This window comes from Monodelphis domestica, chromosome 6, assembly GCF_027887165.1.
Source record: "Monodelphis domestica isolate mMonDom1 chromosome 6, mMonDom1.pri, whole genome shotgun sequence".
NCBI lineage: Eukaryota > Metazoa > Chordata > Mammalia > Didelphimorphia > Didelphidae > Monodelphis > Monodelphis domestica.
Window position 1 is genome coordinate 130,791,568 of NC_077232.1, and position 17,210 is coordinate 130,808,777.

Consider the following 17,210-nt stretch of genomic DNA (forward strand, 5'->3'; position numbering starts at 1 on the left):
ACAGAGACAGAGAAAGAGAGAGAGAGAGAGACAGAGAGAGAGAGAAACAGAGAGAGAGACAGAGAGAGAGAGAGAGAGAGAGAGAGAGAGAGAATGAGAGACAGACAGAGAGAGAGAGACAGAGACAGAGAGACAGAGACAGAGAGAGAGACAGAAACAGAGAGAGAGAGACAGAGAGAGAGAGACAGAGAGAGAGACAGAGAGAGATAGAGAGAGAGATAGAGAGAGAGAGAGAGAGAGAGAGAGAGAGAGAGAGAGAGAGAGAGAGAGAGAGAGAGAGAGAGGGAGGGAGCGAGAGAGAGAGAGAAAGAGACAGAGACAGAGAGATTACACAGGTAGGAGGCAAGGACTATATCAGGGATTTCCTTGGTATAGGACATTTCTAGGAGAGGAGACTCCCTTTTCCAGTGTAGGTTGGCATCTTCTTTATGGCTTAGAGTGACCGAGAGCAACTGATGTTAAATGCTTTGGCCACCATACAACAGAGGCAGGATATTTCTGAGGCAGAATTTGACCTCAGGTCTTCCAGGCTTAGAGGCTCTCTATCCACTATGTCAGTAGGTGGTTCACTTTCTTGATATTTAATGACAACTGATTGAAACAGTATCAATCTAAATGGTTGCTTAAATGATGGTAATATACCAAACCATTCATATTCAAAAGACAAGCTTGATTTTATTCATTTCTCATGAAACATTCAATGATAATTATTCATTTAACACAGTTTTAAAAACAACTCTGTCTTACTATATTTAGGACTCTAAAGTAAAAGAAACAACATGGATTATTATAATTAGTTTATTAATTAAATCTAGTCTTTCTTCTCTATCATACATCTTCCGTACAATTACCAAGTTAATATTTCTAAGACATGGATTAGATCATGTTGTTCCTTAGCTTAAAAAAAATTCTTCAGTAGATTCCTAGGTGCAACTAGATGGCACAGTGCATAGAGTATTGGGCCTGGAGTCAGGAAGACCTGGCTTCAAATACAACTATATTACTTTGTTTATAAAATAGAAATAATAATAGCACCTGTCTCCCAAGATTACTGTGAAGTTTAGATGAGATAATATATGTAAAATGCTTAACACTGTGCCTGGCACATAGTTGGTACTATATAAATGAAAGTTGTTCATTATTATTATTACTATTGTTATCAATGATTTTCTCTAGAATAATCTCAGTTTGGTGCTTAAGGCCCTTTTCAACATGTCTTCAATCTATTTTGCTAGCCTTATTTCATGTTTCTTCCCTTTAAATATTCTATTTCTAGCCAAATTGGTCTGCTAGAAGATTTAAGCCTTAAGGGACTATATAAATGTCATTTCTTAGTAGCAGCAGTAGGACAATATGAGTATGTGAAGTTCTAGGGATTTCATTCACAGAGTATTATCATCAGTAGTATTTTTAAAAGTCCAAGTAATAATCTCAGATAGGGAATAATAAAACCTAGGGACAAAGAAATGAAGTTTAATGCTTTGCCCGTGGTTAAAGAGAGTTACTGGCAGAGATGTATTTAGAATCTGAGTTTCAATTTCATAGACAGTGCCTTTTTTGTTTTAGAACTGATTTTTAAAAATAATTCATTTTTAATCTAGATTTTAATACATATTTTGAAAGTTCAGATTTTAAAATGAATAAGTGTGCATTACATGTCTAGTAAATAGAGCAAATAATAAAAATACATCTAAAAATAAAAGTAATTTAAAATGTGCAACTGTGCTAATTCTAAATTATTGAATTTTTAATACTTTACATTTAGACTCTGTGAATAAATGTTAAGTGTAGCCAACAACTGTATATGACAAATATTTTTAATGTTATGGTAGGTTTAAAATTTTTCTAACTAATTATGCATGAAATTATGTTTCCCTTCACATGTACAATGCATTATTTTACTATTTCCCTTAAGCCTCTCAAAAGTTGAATGTATATTTTATAATAAAAAATTCCTAATGTAAGAAAAATGCAAACAAATGTGTTTTGATAAGTAACGTGAGTACAAGATTAGTATAAACCACAGTAACTGATCATATTTACCCAATTTATGAAGTAGGCCTGGGTAAATTTAACAACTTCTAAAGTAACCAACAAGCTGATTGGAATAAGGTTGTTGAACAGGATGATAAAAGTCAAGAAATTCAATCCAAAATTATTAGCTCCACCATCTGTTAAAAAGGGGAAAAAAAGTTATTTCTAGTGACACTTTAAAAAAAGTGTACAATCACTTAGAACTTCAATCAGAGAAGAAATTGTTTTCTAATAGATGAGATAAAAAATTATCAAATTTTGATGCACATTGGGCTAGTAATCACTTTTCCTAAAATAGATGAGCTATGTTTCAGTATATTCAAAATATTGGCAGTCCTTCAAAGAATCAGATAACATTAAAAAAAAAAAAAGAATCAGATGACATGGAAAAGATTATCAAGGATTTCAAGCCTTGTTACTAATCAGGAAGTCCTTGGACAATAAGGAAAAAGCAGTGGTTTTGAAAATGCAAATCTCAGATAGGTGAGGATTATTTTACACAAGGTGTTATCAGGATTTTCTTAATAACAAACAAACAAACAAACCCTGTAGTATATACTAAGATTCAATAAACAAGGCTTTGCTCTAATCTATCCACTTCCCCCATATCTCAACATGGAGTATTTATGGTTTTCTTGCCTTTCTAATCACTCCTACTTTATTTCTCTGTCTAGATGCTGTTTCTCTTGATGTTAGATACCCTTTTTTTCTACCCTTAAACCTCAGTATTTCTCACAGTTATGTACTAGGCTCCCCACCCCCCACTTTCTCTTCTTTCCCTTGGGGAACTGGCTCTGGAGTCAGAGGAGTTGAATTTAAATCCCATCTCTAAGGCTTACTAGTGTGTAACCTTAGGCTAGACCTTTCTCCTCCAAGACCAAACTTCCCTCCCCATCTGTATCTGTTGAAATCTCTGTCTTTCTCCAAGCTACAATTGAGATGCATGGACCTTGGGAAAGCTCTTTCTCCTCCTCAACCTTCTCATGGGACTTTGTTCATATCTCTGTCTTATAGTCATTCCAAGCTTTCCTGTGTTTCCCTGTTACCTTTGTATATACTACTTATTACTTCCCCCAATCACTTATGATTATAAGAACAAAATAAGATAAGTACAAAATGATATCACAAGGGCTAATATTAGAGGATATAGGAATAATAAATAATAGAAGGATAAGTAAATCAATTATTTTAAGACTAACTTAATAAATTTTATAAATAACGAATAATAAATAAATAATGGATAAATGTTATAAAGCATAGAAAAAAATAGGCTTTTTCCCATTAAACTTTGAAGCATTTTAAATAATATTTTCTAGAATGAGAATTATCTATTGGCTAGGAACACATCAAAAGGAATTACAAAACATTTACTAGAAATGTCCATTAGGGTTTCATTAGGTATATAGTAGGAAAGAATATAAATGTTCTTAAAGGAAACTATTTTAATGATACTTCCCAGCAGGAAAAGCTGACTAATAATATAGAACTCACTCTCATAAGTTGAAAGTCAAAGTATTTTCATTTTTAATTAGTTTTAAAGCTTGTAAAATACTTTTGTTTTCTGAAAGCTCCAAAATTATTGTAGTTACCACAGATACAATGTAAACCTTAAAATTTCTTAGACTTGTGAATGTTGGAAATTTCACCATTGGAATGTGAACCCCATTGGCAAGGGAGATTCCTCCTCCTCCCTTCTTAAGATTACTTTAGGACAGAAAGCTTTTGCTGAACAATGGAAAGAGCTTCAGCATAGATCAAAATTTAATTATTCCAATCTCCACCCTACTCAGGGTAACAGGATTTAGGAAGGGCTGCAGCATAGATCAAAATTTAATTATTCCAATCTCCACCCTACTCAGGGTAACAGGATTTAGGAAGGGCTGTAGCAAAGGATCAAGATTTAATTATTTGAGAATATGACCTTCAACAGACATGTGCAAAGCCACAGACCTCTGGGCGGTCCTGGGTTAAGCTAGAGCCACCATTGGCACAGGGAAGACATGGACAGTGATTGGTAGATGTGAGAACTGAGGGGAGGGAACTTGGATGGTTTTCCTTAAAGATAGCAGGGTCTGAGGACTGGGGGGTTGGTTGGAGAGGTTGTGCTCTGAGAAGCTTGCTCTGAAGGAAGCTGGAGGTGGAGGACCCTGAGACTGTTTCTCCATTTTGGTCACGTGAGTGATAGAGACTGATCTCTTTTCTTGCCTCAGCTATCTAAGGGCTTGGGCCTTTTGGCCCAGCCTAAACAGAGGGGGTATTTAAGCCCTATTCCCTTCTCTCCCTTTTCTCTCTCTCTCTCTAATACCTTTCTTCCTCCTGTTTATAATTAAAAACTCCATAAAAGGTTGACTGCTGACTTGAGTTTTCATTTAGGAATTACATAGCTGAATTCCTTGGTGACCTTAAATTAATATATATCAGTCTTTTAAAGTGATTTCCTTGTCACAACAAACATACTTGAACTCTGCTTTCAATACTAATGTAAATGAGCAGTTTCTTATCTTTCATTACTAAATGTAATTGAGCACTTTCCTATTTTTAAAAATTATTTTTAAATAAATTTACATTTCTTTTAGGCCTGTGGGTATAGTTATTGAATCATCTTCCATAAGATATGGAATTTTATTTTTAAATGAAGATTATAAAAATAATTTTATTTTTATATATATTATAATAATTATTATTATAAAGTTTATTTTGACTAATCTTGTGATTATAACAAGTATAAAAACTAGCTTCTCTTTGCCTTTTATACAAGATTTACTTTCCAGGAATATTTTTCAAATGTCTCAGCAGCTTCTACATTAAAGAAACAGAGGGTCAAGGAGTTAGGACTTGAAACAAGAATCGCTTACCCAGAAAAACAGAACATAATCCTTCAAAGGAAAGAATGAGTATTCAATGAAATAGAAACTTTCAAACAATCCTGATGAAAAGACCAGAGCTGAATGGAAATTTTGATTCTCAAATTCAAGACTCAAGGGAAACATAAAATGGTAAACAGGAAAGAAAAATCAAAAGGCACTCAATAAGGCTAAATTTTTATATACCTTCATGGGAAGATGATTCTTATAATTCCTAAGAACTTTATCATTATTAGAGCAATTAGGAATAGCCAGAGGACAAGGATGAGAGTTGAACATGAGGAATAAGATGTAAAAAAGTAAAATTAAAGGGTGATAAAGAGGAATGCATTGGGAGAAGGGGAAAGGAGAAACAGAACAGGGTAAATTGTTGCACCAAAAAAAAAAAAAGACGCGTGAAAGCCTTTATAGTGAAGATGAAGATAGGGGATGTTTGTAGGTATACGCTTGAACATTTTTTCATTGGAATTTGCTCAGGGGGAAGAACATAACAATCACTGGGGACAGAAATCTATCTTAGTCTCCAGAAAAGTAGAAGAGGATAAGAGAAGGGAGTGGCTGTGTAAGAATAATTTACGGTTGTGATCTAATCTAAATTTGATGAAGTCTCCAGGGGATATCCCAAATAAAATACCCAAGTCAGTTTGGAGATATATGGTGGTTTAATCAATATATAGGGAAGAAATCAAGAAGAGAGAGGGAAAAGGTATAGATTTCTCCCTCCTGGCCTGTGCTAGGCGAGTTCAAAGTTCTCTGCCATGAGGTCCTTGAAGATTAGAGGCTTTCACTAAAAGGATAGTGTTTGGCAGGTAAAGGAGAAAAATAAGCCTAAACTCTGAGAGATCTCAGAGAAGAGCCTCCTTGAACTAGGTTACTAGGCGTCCTCCAGTATGGAAGCAAGGAAAACTCACCACTAAACCCGGACAATAGCAGCCACCATGCCAAGATGCTGACACACTCAGCATGCTGCCTCCAGCCACCTCTCTGCTGTCAAAGAGACAGAAGAGAGGAAGTGATGTGAAATATATAGACAGTTTTACATCACTTTCCTGCATGTCACATGTACCAATGATATCTTAGGCTTGACTTAGGCCAGCCCAGGGGTCTGTCAGTTGTTTCTGATTTGTCATTTGCTAGCACATGTCTATCATAGGCCATCCTCCTAAATACTTAATCTTTAAGTATGGGTGTAGACATTCCTGATTTTGTTAGACTAAGTAGGGTGGAGTAATCTAAAGTTCACTATTTCCTGATTTTTTGTTAGATTAAGTAGGGTGGAGTAATCTAAAGTTCACAGCTGATAGAAAGAAGGAAAATTGAGGGATGTGGTAGTCAGAAACTAGACACATTTGGGGATGGACTGAATGAAAGGAGAGTAAAAAGGATAAATGGGGGAAATACATAGTAATTATAATGGTGAAAAAAATTTACAACACTCTCTAATAGAGAGAAATGAGTTCAATGTGTAAGAATACAAATTATACTCCAATTGGTGAATGGTCAGAGGATATGAATAAGCAATTCTCAGACAAAGTAATGAAAGCTCTAGAATCAGATAAATCAGATAAAATGCTCTAAATCATTATTCGAGAGAAATTCAAATTTTAAAAAAAATTGAGGTACCAATGTACTCCTATCACATTAGTTATTATGAAATAAAAGGTTAATGATAAAACTTGAAGAGGTTGTAGGAAAATTGAGACACTAATGCACTGTAAGGGGAGTTGTGAACTGATTTGACCATTCTGGAAAACAATTTGAACCTATGCCCAAAGGGCTATAAAACAGTATATGCCCTTTGATATAGCAATATCATTACGAAGTTTACATCTCAACAAGATAAAAAATAAAAAGGGGAAAGACCTGTATCCACAAAAAATTTTTAAAGCAGGTTTTTGTGGAGGCAAAGAATTGAAGAGTGAGTGGATACCCATCAATTGGGGAATGGCTAAGTAAGTAATAATATAAGATTGTAATCACATACCAGTGTGCTGTAAGAAATGATGAGCAGGAAGGGCTCAGAAAAACTTGGGAAGACTTAAATGAATTGATGCAGAATGAAGTAAGCAGAAGCAGAACATTGTACTTAGTGACAGAAAAATTGTATGAACAAGTGTGAATAACAGCTATTCTGAGCAATAAACACAATGATCCAAAATAATCCCAAAGGACCCATGATTTGAAAAAAAAAATGCCATTTGCTTTCTGAGGAAGAACTAATGGAGTCTAAATCCAGACTAAAGTAAATTTTTTTCACGTTCTCAATTTTTTTGTTCCAGTTTCCTTCTACCAAGGATTAATTTGGGAAAAATGCTTTCTAGGATACTACACGTAAAATCTGTATCATATTGTTGAACATCTCAGTTGGAGTTGGGGAAAGTAGAGAGGGAGAGAATTCAAGACTCAAAATTCATTTAAAAATGTTGGAAACCTGCATGATAATACATGTGCAATCCAGATCAAATTATTTACCATCTTTGGGGGGGAAAGGGGAAAGGAAAGGAGGGAGGGAGACAATTTGGACCTTAATAATGTTTGAAAAATGTATGTGGAAAATTGTTATTGCTCATAATTGGAAAAAATATCTCAGTACAAAATAAAAAGGAAAAGGGAAAAGTTGGAAACTTTTTTATATTTAATTGGAGGAAAATAAAATTTTAGTTAAAAATAAAATATTAAAATGTAAAAAACAGGAAAAAAGTAAAAATGTATATCACTACATGTATTTGAGAAAGTATATAACATGACTCATGACCTATTCAACTACATTTAGATACTAAGGAGTTGGTGTTCTTATAAGCTGAAGCTCCTCTGTTCTAAAAGAATTCATATTCACATATAAACTCCCTTCACTCCCTTCAAAGATGATTGTAAGAAATCTTTTAAACATAAGTACCAAGGGGGCAGCTGGGTAGCTCAGTCGATTGAGAGCCAGGCCTAGAGATGGGAGGTCCTAGGTTCAAATATGGCATCAGACACTTCTCAGCTACGTGACCCTGGGCAAGTCACTTGACCCCCATTGCCTAGCCCTTACCCCTCTTCTGCTTTGGAGCCAATACATAGTATTGACTCCAAGATGGAAAGTAAGGGTTTTTTAAAAAATAAATAAATAAAACATAAGTACCAAAATTATCCTAGTCCCATAGAAAACACTTTTTGGACATAATAGTGTTTTAAGACTTACAACTGAGATTGAGATACCAATCCCTTCCAGAATGCCTTCGATTCCAAATAGCTGATCCGATGGAACAGATGAGAGACATGGCAATCAAGATACAAAATAGAATCAGAATTTGTATGTTTGTAATCCTTTCTACATTGGAGAGTTTCAATGGTGGGCTTGTTGAATTCTACAGAAAAAAAGGAATATAAACAACCAAAATGAGTTCTGAAAATATGTATGCATATGTGTGTTTTTATATAAAACAGTTTATAAACTATGCAAGCCATTATTTCCTATAATTTGAGATCGAACTGTTCATTAGAATAAAATGGGAGAAAATGTTTGTTTACAAAAGGTACAGCTTATCTCACAAACTCAAATTCTAAATTACAATTATTGAATTCCTACAAAAGTAAAATAAACAAAAATCCTTTAAAATAAACATGTATCCAAGTGTAATTTATATAAAGTGCTTCCCCTTTGACTTTATATATGCCTATGTTTTTCCCTAGAGATCCCCTGCAACCCCCAATTTTGTTAAATGGGACAAGGGAATGGGTTTTGACTAATTCGAGTTCCCTTCAGGTTTCAAGTTGCCACCCTATTTCCTTTTGCTTACCAGCACCCTCCCAAACTTTAGTTTCTCTTCCTTTTCACCCTAAGGAAAAGTCCATCAACCCTTTAAGCAATTGACATGATTTATTGTGATGCTCTACAAAGGAATATAGAAGGTCAGGGCATAGGGGAGAAAGTGTCGGGTTAATGGATGAAAAGTTTAATTTATAACAAGTACACTTTCTCAGAGCAGCTAGGTGGCTCAGTGAATACAGTAGAAGGCCTGGAGATGGGAGGTCCTGGGTTCAACCAATACTTAGTATTGATTCTGAGACAGAAAGTAAGGGTTTTAAAAAAAAAAAAGTATACCTGCTCCTTTGCCATCTACATTAGAGGTGCCAAACTTGGGGCTCATGAGGCACATAATACCTCCCAAAAAAACTGGTCTAAAACAGATCAAAATGTTATTGAAGAATACTTAACAAAATAAATAAAATATAATAAGACAGATAAATTTACATTTTAAAATTGTCAAAATGTTGCCCATAGGGACCATTGTGCACTTATTAGTGGCTCTTTTTGCTATTTGAGTTTGACTCCATTAATCTGCATGATATTTGCTACTCTCCTTTGCTTCTGCTTGCCATTAAACATTTCTTTGGATTTTAATATTAATTTACTTTTAGTTCTTTCTAGTTCTACACAGTTAGTTGGCTGACCGGAACTACTCTTTGTAGGTTTCCAAAATTTCTTTCCCATAACAAGGAGGATTATGGGTCTAATGAATCAATCACTCAACAAACAAGCATTTATGAGGCACCAACCATGAGCCAGGAATTATGCTAAGGGCTGCATAAAGTAGTCCAAAGAATGAAAGAATCTCTATTTGAAAAGAACTTCTATTTGATGGGAGAGACATACATACATGAGTATATGGAGAAAAAAAAAGAAATAAAAACAAAGTAGCTAACTATGAGGTAATTGTGGAGGGAGATATTGGAGAGATGTGGAGGGAGATATTGGAGAAATCAGGAAAAACTTTGTGAAGAAAGATGGTCCTTGAAGACTCTTGAAGGAAGAGAGAAATTCTATAGGGTGATGGTAAGGAAGGAGTGAATTCCCCACAAAAGGGGATGACTGGTACAAAGATGCAGAGAAGGGAGGTGAAGCATCATTTATGAGGGACAGAAAGGCCAGTTTGAGTGCACTGAAGAATGTAGGAGGGAATTAATGTCTAATAATTAAAATTATGAGGCTGATAGTAGCTTTATGACTTTATTAAATCAAAGTAGTAATAGTAAAGAGAGGGAAAGGTAGGAAAAAGGTAGAGGTATTTAACTTACTAATTTATTGGCCACCATGATGGACTGAGGCTAACCTTTGACAATGGTTCCTTCAGTCTCCACATTCCAGCCAGAAGACCCTTATTTCCTGCTGGGTCTCCCTTTATAAGCAATTTCCTCCTCCCACTCGCTCTCACAGGTTACATCTCAGGAACCAATCATAGTTCCTTAATTTGCCAGGGCCACCCAGAGGCACAGTGCTTGTGTAATCAGTTTCCCATCTCATTGGTTCCTTGGTTCTTTAACTTCCTTTCTCTGAGGGCTTATCTATACCTGAATTTACTCAGTGGTCTTTGACCTCCAGGTCACTAAGAGATTATGTTAAACAAAGTGACATAATGGAGAGAGAAATTCTCTTCCAACATAATGCTGGAAAGATAGGTTGGGATCAGGATAGGAGAGGTTTTAAAAGCCAAAAAAAAGGCATTTATATTTTATTCTAATAAGAGCCCTTAGGGATGGCTGAGTAAGAGAGTCATGTGGTCAAATCTACATATCAGGGAAATTACTTTGGAGGCATTGTGTTGGAGAGATTGGAATGGTGACAGATTTGAGGCATGGAGATCAATCAGAAATCAGTCACAATAATCTAGGTGAAAGGTTGTAAGAAGGTTAGCTGTGTGAGTAGAGAGAAGGGACTGGATTTGAGAGATGATGTAGAGGAAGAAATGGTGAGATTTGGTAACTGATTGGATATTGGGTAGGAAGGAAGGTGAGGTCTTGAGGACAATGCTGCAGTCATGAACCTGGGAGATTCAAAGCACAAAACTGCTTTTGAGAGAAATAGAGAATCCTGTAAGTGAGGATGTTTGGAGAGGAAAGATGATGAAGTCAGTTTTGGACTCTTCTCCTTTTTCTTTTTAATGTCCTTAATAGCATCTCCCACTTTTCCTTTTTCCACCCAGTCTGATAAAGAAGTAGTTCTTCTGGCTAAGGCCATCATCTCTTACATATGTGTTTTATTACATCCTCTCCCTTCTTCTCTACCCAACTCAGTCTACTCAATGATCCGTTGGTTCAAAACTTCAAACTCTCCTAGTTACTTTCTAGCTTCCTTCAAACATGCAATTTTCCTCAGCTTTAAAAAACCTTTGTTAGACCAGACATAAACAGTAAATCTTTCACGTCCTATATGTCTCTCCTCTCTTTATCAGCCAAATTCCTAGAAAAAAGATATTTATATTTATTGTCTTTACTTTTCCCCCTCTTATTCACTTCTCAACCCTTTGCAATCTGACTTCTATCCTCATCCCATAAATGAAACTACTCTCTCCAGTTACAAATGAGCTCTTCATTGCTAATTTGATGGTTATTTCCCAGTCTTCAGATTTCTTGACTTGCCTACTGCAATTTAACCCACTGACTGCCCTCCTCTTTGGGTTTTCTTAATATTAATCTCTCCTTTTCCCCTTCTTATGCTGATTAGTCTCTGTATTTCCTTTGCTGGCTCATCAACCATACCACATTCCCTAATTCTGGGTATTCCTCAAGGATTTTTTTCTCCCTGCTTCCCACCACCCCTTTTCAATCTGAATACTCATTCTCTTAGGAACCTTGAAAATTAAAGGGCTGATATTCCATTTCCAGATGACCTATACAGAGACTTCCAAATTTTTATTATTCCTCAGCTTATTTATCTTGGGTCAAATGGCCAAGGATTAGCAAGGGCCTTTTTGCCCATCTGCAAATTTCCAGGCTGACACTACCTTTCTCTCTCTGGGTACCTCTCTTAAATTTTAGTCTATGGTGTTTTCTTCACCTCACCATTAATTTATACATGTTCTGTTGCCTCAAAAGGTTCTTGCCTTCTCTGATTGGCTGCCTTCTGCCTTAATGAAAAAAAAATAGCCTTTTTTACTTTTTATAACCTTTCATGTCTTCTCATCTTAAATTATGTTCTGATTGGTTGCCTGCTGCCTTAATGAAAAAAAAATTAGTCTTTTTTACCTAAATGGATGTCAACAGAATAAGAAGGCCTTTCTAGATTCATTCATTGATATTCAACCTGTATGGCTGCCTCCACCACACTCATTTGTTTTCTCTTTCTGTACCCACTTTCTTAGAAAGACAGGCACTGACATTATTTGCCAAGCTAAAATGACAGGCACCAGTGGCGTTCCCTCCTCTAAAAATCTAATCACTTGCTCACTTTTGGGTAATGAATCACTAACCTCGCCAGGGTTCCCCCTCCTGAGGATGAGCCCTGAATACAATCATTCTAATAACGAAAAAAAAAAAGCATTCCCATACAGCCCCTTCCATCTATTCTGACTCACTCTAAGATCTAAAACTTTCTGCCCCATTCCATGGCCAATATTATGGGATTGATGGATGCTCATGAAGAGCTCTCTATAGAGAAGTTAATCACAGTATAGTAAAACTAGTAGGTGTCAACCCACCATCTCCTCCTGAAGGCTACTTGTTCTCCAGAATCGGTGGGGGAGTCATAAATGGCATGAAGGTGAGACCATTCATTCAGTGGCCAAGTCCTTCTACTTGAGGCATATAGATCAAAAATTACATTATTTAGAGCTCCTGGGAAGGAAGATATACTGGCAGTTGAAGTAGACAGATGCCCCTATGCATGGTTACGGGCAGTTAAATGGTCAATTCTGATGAGATCATTTGAGGGATGGGTGACAAGTTGACATTTAATTTACTAAACAACCCCTCAACCTAATCAACTAGCCACAGGGATGGAGAAAGGCAAATTTGCAGCTTTCTAATTATCCTGAAGATGATGCTGCCTGACCCATGTTAAGCAAGTTAAATAGAACTTTTCATACATGGAATGAAAAGCTAAATCCATCCTGATTAAGACAAAATTAATAATGGCTTCCTCATGGGAAGGGTTGGTAGCAAAAACAGATGCCCACAGTGCTACAGATATTTGTTGGCCTCTACAATTCCCAGAATTATTGCAACACTCTAGTTTATATTCTGCTTTTTCACCTATTTTTCATTCTTAACACTTTAAAAGTCACTATAAAAAATAATTTTAAGAAATAGATACATTTGCAAAGGACCTGTGTTTTTGTCATAATGGAAGTTCCCAATAGACTCTACAAACTCTATTGTAGGAACTCTATCCACCAGAGTAAAATGCATCCCATCTAGGACGTAGTGACTAAGAACCAGGGAGTTGTCAGAGGTACACAGAGGTTAGGCACCATTTTTGGAGTTTTTCTCACTATAAAACACTTAGGCTGGTTTAGAAAATTATATCCATAAAATATTTGGGAGGTTCATATAGTAAAAGAATGCTTTAGGGGAAAAACACAGTTTACCTTGGTAGTTAAAGGAACAGAATAATAAATCTGCCTAACCAAAAAACAACATAAAAAATCTAGAAATTATATGACAAATAAAATTAAATCACTAGTTGCCCAGAAAATTTTCACAACTCAAGGAAAACCTACCTGCATAAGCTTGGTATCATGTCCAGTATAGACCACTATTCCATGAACCCATTGTGTATTTCTTAATTGAGCTCCTCGTAGAAGAATTTGATCAGCTCCCAGGGGAACAGTCCTGTAACCAAGAATATATGATTTTAACAGTAAAATCTACTCTTTCTAATACACTTTAAAAGTATTTTGTTCAGTCTTCAGAAACAATGAATTCTACCTTAAAAATAATTTATGGCTTCTATGTTCCTGATGTCATGATTGTTTTTCAAAAAGAATTTTTTTTTTTGCCCTGAGGATTTTTGGAATTACTATTCTTTCTGACATGAGTGCATGTAAGGAAGAAAATGGAAAGAAAATGTGACCCTGCCCTTTTCCCTTATTAAATGTTTTTCCCCCCACCATATAAATTGGGACTCAACTGGCATGAAATATTTTGAGCACATGAACATTTAAGCTTTTTATTGATTGAGTCTGAACGACTCTGACTTTTAAGATATTTAGCTTAGATAATGTCTTTTCCTCCCGGAAAAAAAAATTGAAAAGAGAAATGTCTTAAAATCTCCTTTTAGTCTTGAGAAATATTCGATTTTAAAACAACTTCACTTATCCAGAAAACATACATTGGTTGCCTCCACATGAATCAATGCCACCCCTTCCTCCTTCTCTTTTCTATTTTTATCTTTGGAGACCCTGGGGTCAGTAACCAAAGACACAGCAAAATATACAGCTTCTATTTACTTAATTAATAATATGTATTCTTTGGAGAATTTATTAATTTAAATTGATCTTATAGCCATCATCAATGATTTACAAGCATGTTCTAAGTTCTGAAGAATCTCATTGAAGAGACAAGCCAAAACTGTTGACATAGTCTATTATCCATCTGGCCAATCTTCCAATAATGAGGCAGGTGACTGATTGCCTTTCATATCTATTCTGTAGGACTAGGAGTAGTGATAGGAAGTACAATGATCACAAACATTCAGAAGATTCTTCTGAGAAAGTAACAAAAAAATGGGACTGAGGAGAGTTAGTTTAAGGAAGCAAATGATTAAATGTTTTTAAACCCTTACCTTCCTTCTTAGAATTAGTACTGTGTATTGGTTTCCAAAGCAGAAAAACAAAAAGGGCTAGGCAATGAAGGTTAAGTGACTTGCCTAGGGTCACACAGCTAGGAAGTATCTGAGGATAGACTTGAATCCAGAACCTCCTTTCTCTATGCCTGGATATTTATCCACTGAACCACCTAGCTTCCCCTAAAGATGCTTAACAGGAGGTAAGTATTTCTTTAAAACATGTATTATGAACCCAAGAAAAAGTCAAATAGAAATTCAATAAGGAAAATATAGCATTTAGGAGGGGGGAAGGAAGGAAAAATATATTTCTGAATAAACAAGGATAAAAAACTTTAAGAAAATTCTATTTAGAAATTCTTAGTTAAATAAAGTCAAGGACCATTTAGTAAGCTCCTTTTATGTGATTATGTATTAACTAAGTGTAAGTTAGTAGCAAACAAAGGAAGTGACACCCAAGGCATTTATAATCTATTTTTTTTTAAACCCTTACCTTCCATCTTGGAGTCAATACCTTGTATTGGTTCCAAGGCAGAAGAGTGGTAAGGGCTAGGCAATGAGGGTCAAGTGACTTGCCCAGGATCACACAGCTGGGAAGTGTCTGAGGCCAAATTTGAACCCAGGACCTCCCATCTCTAGACCTGGCTCTCAATCCACTAAGCTACCCAGCTGTCCCCCATTTATAATCTATTTAATAACTTATAGAAACATAAACATGGATAAACAATATGAATTTCATTTCTGGTATGTCTATATTTTGGTCATAAGAAGACACAGATCTTCCAACATGGACCTCTGATATTATATTTTTTGATTCACTGAATTATATGCACAAGCTAATTTGACGGGTAGAGCCTTGACACATGAAGTTACTCTAGCAAAATAAAGCTACTTAACATCAAAAACTAAAACAAAACAAGCTATCAAGGAAAAGAGAAACAGAACCAAGTCAGATTATTTGTGCAAAAGAATACTTCTTTTTTTGGGAAGCTATAGAAGGGAAAAATATCTTTCTTCTCTCTTTGTTCCTCCTTAATTCAATGCTCAAACCAGGCTTTTATCTGGCTAACATGAGTTCTCCCTCCCTCCAAGAGGTTTTGAAGAAATGGAAAGGAAGGGATATATTGAAGAATTAAGATGATGTAAAGTGATTGAATGAGATAACATTTGTAAAGCACTTAGCACAGTGCCTGGTACATAGTAAGTACTTAAATTTTTTCTTTCTCCTTTCCTTAAATACAAAAGATATCAACAGATTTTTAAATTTGAAACTATTTTGAAAAGTCATAAAGGTCACAGAAACCCATGAATCAGAAATTGTACACTGAGCAGTGCATCAGAGTAGAGTGGTATGGCCTCAGTGGCACAAAACCATAAGGAAACTGGTAGGAAGATACAGGTGCCAGCTAGGTGAGAATAGCAAAATTTAGACATAACAATTTTTCATTTTGTTATCAAGGATTCACTATATAGAAAATTTTGGAAATCATCTTTAAATTATAATTTATATTATATTATATTTATGTATTAAACTTATATTTATTTATTAAATTTATTTAAAATATTTACATTTATAATATGTTCATATTATAAATTAAAAAATAAAGTCAAAACCACAATCAATTTTATGCTTCCAAAGAAGATTAAATTTATGGCAAATTAAAGTTATCTCATATTTACCTCTAAATATGAGTCAAAAATGCAGAGTATTGTCAAATATTCCTTGGAGTATTGTGCACTAAACTTCTATGTTCAAATACTAGCTGGTAGCTAGCGATAAGTACAACTTGAAGACACTGGGGAAAACATTAATAGACACATCCATGTAAAGCTCACTAAAGGACTGCATTATCATCCACTATGCCTGGTCTTTTCACATAAACCTCTGATGGATATTTTCTTCCCTGTTACAATGTGAGCAGCTTTAGAACAGGGATTGTCTTACCATTCTCTATATTGCCAGAATTTAACACAGTGCTTTGTATGAAACTATCCCAGAAGAATATATGTAGGCTTGAAACATTTTTTAATTTATTGGTTTGTTACCTTAAAATACCCATTAATTCCTCCTCCTTCTCCCCCATTTGAGAAGGCATCCTATGACAAAAAGATGTTTAAAAGTATGCCTTATTTGTTTATTCTTTTTGGAAGCTCTTTAAAAATTGTGATTTATTTTGTGCAGTAAATAATTTTGAATACAGATCATACATACCCATGTCCATCAAGCCTAATATTTCCAACAAAATCATAAAGATGCCGGTTTGGACTCTCACATTCAATTCTGCCAGAAATTCTCATTAAACTGTCAATATCCTTAATCTCTGATGTTGCTGGTAAACCCTGTTTTTATCAAGAAAAAAAAAGTTAATCATATTTTGAATACATTAACTGACTCGCATAACTATGAGGATTTATCTCACTCTTTCAAGAGGATAAAAAGTGAAGATCTTTCTTTCCTTCTACTTTCTTTTGGATGAAGTTAAAGTATTGAGTAGAGGGAATACTCAGGTCCTTCCAACTATGATATAATTTTTTTAAAGGGGAAATGTAGAGTAGCTTTTGTGAGAAAACGTAAACTTGAAGTATCTAGGATGATGTAGTGGTAAAAAGTTAGGATCCAAATATGAAATTCTATACTAATTCTCTCTAGAGGATTAAGTTCTACCAGGAAGTGGGTGTGTTCTCTCACCCTGATTAAGAATGGGAACTTTGTTCTCAATTTACTACAGTACCTTCTATTATCAGAAACAACTTTGGCTAACTGCTCT

The 17,210-nt window shown here is 35.2% G+C and overlaps 1 protein-coding gene across 5 annotated transcripts in view; it reads right to left on the reverse strand.

The window, feature by feature from the left end:
* The window catches only part of ATP8A1 (ATPase phospholipid transporting 8A1), a 284,236-nt gene that overhangs the window by 179,921 nt on the left and 87,105 nt on the right, over nucleotides 1–17,210 (reverse strand). For all 5 annotated transcript variants that reach the window (XR_008912864.1, XM_007496505.3, XM_056802573.1 and 2 more), the window contains exons 9-12: nucleotides 16,655–16,782; nucleotides 13,379–13,490; nucleotides 8,083–8,248; nucleotides 2,044–2,171 (exon numbers count right to left, since the gene is read on the reverse strand). Coding sequence is in view for 4 of the 5 variants with exons in the window: in XM_007496505.3 (XP_007496567.1) it covers nucleotides 2,044–2,171; nucleotides 8,083–8,248; nucleotides 13,379–13,490; nucleotides 16,655–16,782 (534 nt within the window). In the remaining variant the exon portion in view is untranslated. The remainder of the gene's footprint in view (nucleotides 1–2,043; nucleotides 2,172–8,082; nucleotides 8,249–13,378; nucleotides 13,491–16,654; nucleotides 16,783–17,210) is intronic.